At 32.1% G+C, this 9,241-nt stretch overlaps 1 protein-coding gene across 1 annotated transcript; it reads left to right on the top strand.

The window, feature by feature from the left end:
- Nucleotides 1-4,219: 4,219 nt before the first annotated feature.
- On the top strand, nucleotides 4,220-6,796 carry LOC133039718 (uncharacterized). The gene has a single exon (XM_061118643.1). It carries the CDS (start codon nucleotides 4,220-4,222, stop codon nucleotides 6,794-6,796), a length of 2,577 nt encoding a protein of 858 aa, XP_060974626.1.
- Nucleotides 6,797-9,241: the final 2,445 nt, after the last annotated feature.

The raw sequence follows: 9,241 nt of genomic DNA, 5'->3' as shown, positions 1-9,241 counted from the left end.
CTTAATTTGAAGATATCTTTTTAAGTTAATATTTGAAAAGATATTAACCTAAAAAATATCTAAAATATTCCATTTTAAGTTAATATTCGAAAAGATATTAACTTAAAAAATATCTTAAGAATCTTTAATAACTAATGCCTAGGATTCCTAAACTTGATTTAAAATTTAAATAAAATATTCAAATTTAAGTTAGATAAGAAAAATCAGTTGATACAACTAATTTATAACTTAAATAGGAATATTTAATTAAATAAGCTCCAGAAAGAATCTTAGTTAGTTAAAATTCTATATTTAATTAAATACAAGAAAAATACAAATAGTTTGTCTAGAAATAATATCTAAACTAAATATGTTTTTCTTAAAATTAACTTTAAAATATTAAAATGAAAATAAGTTTCATATATTTTAAAAGTTAATTATGTTGCTAATTCAATTTTATTAGGTCAAACTAATATAATTAACCTAGTACAGTTATTCAAATCAGGCAAATGGGCCTTCACAATTGGGGTAGTTTATGTGAGGGGGTGCTGGGTTCAGTATGTCGTACCCACTTCTATGGCTCCCAACTCTCACACAAGGCACAAAAGAGAGGAATTTAACCTTAAAATGAATAATTGTTATTAATTGAATAGGTCCAATAACTAGATGGACCTAAATAAAATCTATCATGGTGTGACATTTTATTTAGCAACAACCAATATGCATCTATATTAAAACAAAATAAACATATAGGCTCACACAGGCACACTTTGGATGGATCCTATCATGTTGCTAGGTCATACACAGATGAAAGAAGATTGTAAAATTTACCTGTTACAAATTATTAACTTGACCAAGGGAGCCATCAGATCATTAGATCTGGCAAAAAGTAACCATGGCTATTTGCAATCAAGTAATAATAGGTTTTGAAAACTTACACACAAGCTAAAACCACATACTCCTGTAACAAGGTTAGCTGGATAGTTGGAAGTAGGATTTATTTAATTTTAAATAAATAAATTTCGAAATTAATAATAAAAAAATATTTAATTAAAAAAAATTTAATTTTCGAAAATAAAAAAAAATAAAAAATAAATATTTATTTTTCGAAAATAAAAAAAATTAATATAAATTTCGAAATTATAAAAAAAATATTTAAAATTAAACCTACAATTTTGAAAAATTAGGTTTCAACCAACCTAAATATCATTTCAAAATTTGCTAACTACTTTTAAAAATTAAATGTTATTTTATAAATAAAAATTAAATAAAATTAGAAAAGATAAATTAAATATCTTTTTCAGATTTTAAATTTAATTTAAATAAATAAAATAACAAAATTTAAAAGTTAGCAAAATATCTTACATCTATTTAAAATTACATGATTATAATTATCTTATTTTAAATTTAAATAAGGTCAAAATATTTAAAAGAGATTTAATTTAAAAATAGTTAAAATCTGACCTTAAATTTAAAAATAAGATAAGATATAATCAAATTTAAAAATAAGATAGATAATTAAGCAATAAGATAGATATTTACTATTTTAAAATTCAAATTACACTAATATCTTGAAGTAAATTTAAAAATTATTAAATTAATTCATAATGATAATTAGAATTGAATTAGGAATAGTAAATATATAAATATAGAACTACACAAAAAATCAGAAGTTAATTCCATGAAAAAGCATGAAAAATCGAAGAAAAACGAAAAAATTGCGAGTTGTACGGACAGTTTTCGCGATCGCAGGAAAATTTCAGCACAACTCCGATTTTTTCGAATCTTCAAAAAATCATAACTAATTCAAATTAAATCGAAATTGAGTTCTGTAAAAAAGCAACTTGCTTAATTTTTTCCATACTATCCAATAAAAATACTTCCAGAAATAGAATCGCAATTATTTTTCACGAAAATTTACAAACACTAATCAATCATCAAATAAGACTCAATACAACATGATACCATCCAAAAATAAACAAACAATCGTTTTAAAGTCCAAATTTCATGCAAGTAAATCAATTACCATGGCTCTGAGGCCAGTTGTTGGAAATTTATTTTACCAGGATCTTAGATCTTCTCACAAGTATGTTGTTTAAACACCCTAAATATGAACTTTCTAAAACGATAAATTAAACACATATAAAGTTAAGAAAACCTTACATTGATGCAGCAGAATTAATGTCTCCTTCCACTCAGATCTCTAACCCTTGAATCCTTTCTGTAGCAGAGTATAATCAAGATCTGAGCCCGAATGTCCTTCTTCTTTAAGTTTGATCCTTCACAGTCTTCCAATCTATGATTGAGTTACTGCTTGCTGTGTGTGGGCACTTACTCTCTCACTAGGGTTCGAAATTGATGAAGGGAAAAGAGAATAGGGATTTCGGCCAGGTATAGAAAGTGGGGAAGCCGCAGTTTTTCTGAAGAGAGAAATTTCTGTCAGAAAGATGATCTGAAAACTTGTGTTGAAAACTTATAATATGACTGAGCCATCACTTTCTATTTATAGGCAACTACTAGGTTTAGGTTAGGAACTATTTGGCATTAAAATAATGAAAATATTAATTTGAAAAACCTCATTTAAGTGGCCGGCCAAGGTGTTATAGTGGGCCCCACTTGATTTTGCAGTTTTATCAAATTTTATTTCTATTTTCTCAAAAACGCCAATTTTCCAATTCTAACCTTTTAAATGCCAAAACTAATTATTTAATAACTAAAATAGATTATTAAATAATATTGTCATTTAATTTAATTATTAATTAGACATATAAAGTCCATTAATAAATAAATAAACCTAGAACTTAGAATTGCACTCTCAGACTTATATAGAGCATATTGTATGTTCCACGATATCAATATACTATCTCATTTAACCATTGTTATAATCTTATTGTGATTTAAGGATCCTCTATATAGATGATCTACATCGAGATGGGATTTCTTTACCATTCTCACCCCTCAATGTATTTTGCCCCTTAAAACACTTAGCTACCTGTAAATGGTGTTTAGTGATCTAATAATTAGTCAGTTAAACAAGAGCTCATCCATTTACTTCTATTTGCTAAGCTCGAAGGGAATCATCACTTGACTTATATACACCAGTAGAAGCTATAGATTCCATATTTATGTTCAGCACTCCCACTCAATCATACTATCATGTTCCCAAAATATACGTATCACCCTGACCCAAAAGTAGGCTTAACTAATAAATCTAAGAACATGAATAGCACTCCTGAGTTGATCCTAAGCATATCAGGATTTAGATTCTTTTAATCTTAAGATCAACTACTGATATTGACTTGGAAAGGTATGTATAACGGTAAGTTTGTAATATCTTAACTTAGTTGCAATATCGGTCCAGTCCAATGTATACTCCATACATTCGAAACTAGTATACTTTACTAATGTCCTGGAAAGAACATAACACTTACTCCAAGTGTAAGTACACATCATCGCTGATTATCACATTAGTGTAAATCCAATAACACTGATGAAACAAGGACCAAGTCTTTTGATTCATATGATCACAACCACATTCCAGTGTGTTGACGATACTATAATTGTGAATAAACATATGATCTGGATTTAACTGATTCTGTGTGTAAATGTAATAAACATATTTAAACAATTAGCATGTAAATTTCATGCAAACATCAATCACTTCAAATTTCTTATATTGATAACTAATCAGATTGTAAAGAGTTTTATTTAGGGCATAAAACCCAACAATCTATACCATACAAAACACTTACAAACTACTTATCATGCGAGGTTAAACGGTGCGAAATTGCTAATGATCGTGCCTCCATTAGGGAGGATTACTCACTAAAACAAACGCGGTGTAAAACCCACAATGGAGATCGAATGTCTCTTGATTAAAAGCTCATTATTTAAAAAATATTATATGTATTTTGTATAATCATTTTAATTCGATATTATAACAATGAAAAATTACAAATTAAAGTTGTTTTAAAAAAAATCAACTTTAATTAATTTTCAATTATTATTTAAATTTGAAAAATAAATTCAAATAAATATCGAACAAGTTCCATAATATAAATATTGATCCTTAGGGCTCTTGCAAGATTCGTTATTCTGAAATTTATTGTTGCTGCAATTCTTGATTTTTCTGCATTTTTTCTTTCTGCAACACCCAGTTGGAACTAACCCCCTCTCCAGACACGACTCTGGGAGTATATTGCTCTCTATCTTTGTTTTGTTTTTCCTTGTTAGTACAGGAATGGAGATGTTCAGAGAAGGAGGGTCCACATCACGACCCCCAATGCTGGAAGGTGCTAATTACCCATACTGGAAAACCAAAATGCGAGCATTCTTGAGGGCGGAGAATGAAATAGTTTGGATGGCCATAGAAGATGGTTGGACATGCCCAACGATGATGGATAACGGTGTCACCAAACCAAAACCTACGAGCTTGTGGACTCCAGATGAGATGGAGAGGGCCAATTTTAATTCGAAGGCCATGCATGCTTTGTTCAATGCAGTGTCCACAAATCAATTGAAGGTCATTGCAAACTGTGAGATGGCCAAAGAGGCTTGGGAAAAACTACGAATTAAAAATGAAGGAACGGATGATGTAAAGAAATCCCGTCTTCGTGCTTTGGCAAAAGCGTTTGAAGATTTATCAATGGAGGAAGAAGAAACGGTGGCTGAGTTCCATGCTAAATTGTGTGACATATCAAATGAATGTTATGCTTTGGGAAAGACTTATTCTAATGCAAAACTGGTTCGTAAAGTCCTTGGAGTTCTACCTAGTAGATTTATGTCTAAAGTAACCTCCATTGAAGAAATGAGAAACGTGGAGGAACTGGATCTTGATGAACTGATTGGATCCTTGCAGAATTATGAAATGTCATTAACAAGGTGGAAGAAAGAAAAAAAGAAGATGGATGTGAACAAAGAAAAAGGGGACAACAATATTGCGTTCATTCACAAAGAAGAAAATAAGTCTATCCCAGATTTGTCTGCTGGTTTCTCAGATGAAGCTGTAGATTTGCTAACCAAGAACTATGCTAAATTCTTGAAAAAGAAGTACAAGAAACTGTGTTCTGAAGGTAAGAAAAATGCTTCCAAAAGAAATCCTCTTGAGAACTTATGGCATGGTCAGCAACCCAGTGACAATAAGAGCATGGGCATTCAGTGTAGAAAATGTGATGGGTTCGGACACATTCAGGCCGAGTGTGCTAACACTCTCAAAAAGAAGAAAGCCCTTGTTGCCACCTGGAGCGATAGTGACGAAGAAAAAGTTTCTATTGCAAGCAAAAGTTCTAATGAGGATAAACAGGTAGTGGCTTTCATGGCTCAAAGTCATCAGTCTGTTGAATCTGAGGATGATGGAGTCTCCACTGTGTCTGAAGTCGACAGTATTGGAAGACAAAATGCATATGACGAGATGTTTGCTCAATGGGAATATATGACCAAGCAGATTAGAGGTCTGAATAGTGCCAAGGAGCAGATAGAGTCTGAAAAAGTCAAGCTGGAGGACACTGTTAAGAATCTCAACAAACTTCTTGATGAAAAGGACAATGAGATCTACAAGCTTTCAGCTGAACTCATAAGTGCTAAACAGGCTTTAGAGTTTATCCCTCCAGGAACGGCTGCCATCAATCAAACTCTTCAACTTCAAAAACCTTATGGTGATCGAACTTCTATTGGATACAAGATGTTGTATAAGCAAGGAGATAACTTGGGGGTAGAAGAGTCCATTACACCAGTGATCAACCTAGACAAAAAGGATGACAAGCAATCATCATTTCCCTCAACACCTCATTCCTCAGACCCCACTGGAAAATTCCATGTTCCATCTGGACCTACCAAGGTGAAGTTCGATAGAAGAAGAATTGCCTGGGAGAATATATCTCAGATGGAGAGATTCATCCCAGTGTGTTACTTCTGTAACAGGAGGGGTCATATTAGACCCAGATGCTATAAGCTGCAGAACTACTTGAAAGCTATGATCAATCGACCTATGAGTTTTCAAAAACCCAATAAAACTCGAAAGGAAGGATCTCAATGTGAGTGGAGATTGAGGGCTGATCGTGAATCGAATGTTGGGTTGGTAGCTCAAGTTTCACTATCTGCATTTCTGGAAGGACAATGGTACTTGGATAGTGGTTGCTCTCGACACATGACGGGCAACAAGAAATTGTTAGTCAATTACAAAGAAGCAAAGGAGGGAGTTGTCACTTTTGGTGATGGAAATAAGGGCCATATTATTGGAAAAGGAGACTTGGTGATGAGTAGAGCTTCACCTCTTACTGAAGTACTGTATGTGAAAGGACTCAAGGCAAATCTGATAAGCATCGGTCAACTTTGTGATGCAAATTACACTGTAAGTTTTTCTAAAACTCATTGTTTAGTTTCATTTGATGGGTGCTCAGTCTTAACAGGGAAGAGATCTAGTGATGGTAGTTATTTGTTGGACAATGTTGTCCTATGTAATAGTGCATCATTGGATAAATCAGATATTGGAGACTTTACTGCTATTCCAAAAGTTTTAACCAAAAGAAATAAGAGTGTTAAATCATCACCTCGTCTTTCAAGAGCTCATTCACTATTATTAGTGCTATGGTATGGTCTTCTAAACCTTATACTGTTGAATCTTGGGTTTAAACAAAGTAATGATGATGTTTTTGTCCTAGTGTATGCTGGTTTTGATCATGTTGTACATCGTACTCCCTTGCTTCAAAAGAAATATGATACACACATGATATGTTGTCTAGTGTTCCTCATTGCTTGTTTATGTGTCTTCATGTGTGATAATGAAAGTTCCACAAACATTTCTCACAATGCACGTTGACTCAAAATATATAGATAACGGATATCATTTTTTTAGAATTGGTTGAGTAAAAATACATTGGATAATCACATATTATTCTTGATGCTCTCTTGGATTTTTGTTTAATAAAGCCTTGAATTCTCATATTAATGTGTGCAACTTGGGAAGTTTTTTTTATGTGTTCTCTCTGATTAATTCGTGTTGGTATATGATCATTATCTTTCTCTGTTTGTTCAGCTAAGCCTTGATTGCTATCATTTTTTTTTCTATGAGGCACTTCATGTCCCATCTACAGGTTCTCCAGTTCTATCGAGGAAGCTCTAAATAGGTGAATTTTTCAGGATCTTTTGAACCTTTATTTTTCCCAGCTAAAAAGGCTACCTCTTTTAGATGCAATGGGAAGAGCTTTCTTTAGTCCATTTACTAATAAGTAGTACGCTCCTTCTATATTAATATTTCTGATTAAAAGAGGACGGCTACATCTCTGAGGGAGAGTGAAAGCCGTAGCTGGTTGCAAAAGAAAGAGCCGGAGTGTCTAAAGATTAAAAAAAAAAAAATGGACAGCTTAATAAAAATTTTGAGAGAGTGAGCCAATGTTCTCACATGAGGTCACTTGCACACACTAAAGAAAAATCTTGGTTCAAAATCCTGTAAAAAATTCCTTGTTTATTGTCTTTCTCAAGTGTGTGTGAATATGTGGATTGGTAGAAGTTGTCTCATCTTTTTATTAAGTATGGCTCATTGTGAAGTTGAATGAATTTGTTATTTGCTCAAATGATCATTGCTCACGTGTTAATTGATTAGGCCACTCATTGTGTTTCCTCTTTACAAGTTGAACATGTTAATTCTTGAGATATATCATTTGGCATGTTTTTGATTGAAATAAAAATAAATCTCATTTGTAGCATCATTCGTAATGTTGTGGTGATCTGATTGTTTTGCTTAGTCAATCTCTCATTTTTTTATATCTAATATCTATATGTTTTAGGTTATGTTGTGAGATGGTTTGTCTTTCTTCTTTAATGTTGTAATAGATACTTTGGAATTTCTTTGCAATGAGGAGTCTATGTTGCATTTTCTGTCGCCATTCAGGGGGAGCTCTTTGATAAACTTCTTATTTTCTTAGGGGGACAATTTGACATGGATTATGCTCGATGAAGGGGGAGAAATACTTATCCTTTGTGTGTAAAGTGGTAGTGGTGCATTTGTTGTTTGGTTGTTTAAAGTGTTTGCTTTTCTGTTTGTTTAGACTCTATTATATTTTAATGGTTGCTTTGTTTCGCACTGGTATTGTTGTCATTGACCATAATTTGTCAAGGGGGAGATTGTTAGAACTATTATTTTCTGTAGTGACAAATTATGTCCAGTAGTATTCCAGTTGCGTCTGGGACTCGTAGTGTTTTGTCTGGGGTTCGTACTGTTAGTGTTAGTCCACGTCAGCAAAGATATTTTAGGTTTTAATTGTTCAGATGGTAACAGCTGTCTATTTCGGGTTTCTTGGTTAAGCTGGGTATAAATACGATTTCTGGGTATTTTGTTGACGAACTTTTTGATCGGAGATTTGGGGATTACGTTCGTTTCTTTTCGTCTTGTTTCTTCTGTATGTTTCATGGCATGTCAGATCTTGGAGCTTGAGGATGTTCATCAATGGCGGAATGATCTGAATCTGGAATTGCTGAGTTCAAACTGAAGGGAGTTCAGTGTCATCTTCATCATCAGATCTGAAGGGATTTCAGGTTGAAGACATGTTGAAGAAGAGCTCAGTTGCAGCACAAGGGATTGTGTATTAACAATCAGTGTTCTTGATTGTTGTTGGTAATTCATTACTAATTGTTGTTAAGGTTGTATTTGATTCCTTTAGAGAAAATTGGAAATTGTAATATGAACCTTTGAGAATTAGTGGATGAATTTACCCTGGTTCGGGGAACCCAAGCACTAGTCGGCTGAGATGTGTTCTCAGTGCAGATGAAGCTTGTAAAATTCTGGTGTTGAATCTTTGATTTTGTTCTTTTTATATTCAAGCTTAAATCAAGATAAAATCAATCTAAATATGAAAAAGATAGGTTAGACAAGAACTTGGGCTAACAATAATAATGAAAAATTACAAATCAAAGTTGATTTAAATAAAAAATCAACTTTAATTAATTTTCAATTAAATTCAAAAAAATAAATTTGAATATTAAATGGAACAAATTTGAAAATATCTTGTTTAAGTTGTTTTAGAAGAATCTTAAAAATCAACTTAAATATCTTTCAAATCAGATTTAATTAAATTAAAAAATTAAGTTGTAACCACTTAATTTGAAGATATTCTATTTTAAGTTAATATTCGAAAAGATATTAACCTAAAAAATATCTAAAGAATCTTAATAACCAATTCCTAAAATTCCTCAACTTAATTTTGAAATTTTCAATCCAAAAGATATTCAGATTTAAGTTGGTTAGTTGTAAATAACTAAATATCAA

The sequence above is a fragment of the Cannabis sativa genome, chromosome 7, assembly GCF_029168945.1.
Source record: "Cannabis sativa cultivar Pink pepper isolate KNU-18-1 chromosome 7, ASM2916894v1, whole genome shotgun sequence".
Classification (NCBI taxonomy): Eukaryota; Viridiplantae; Streptophyta; class Magnoliopsida; order Rosales; family Cannabaceae; genus Cannabis; species Cannabis sativa.
This window is presented reverse-complemented; position numbering and strand designations above follow the sequence as displayed.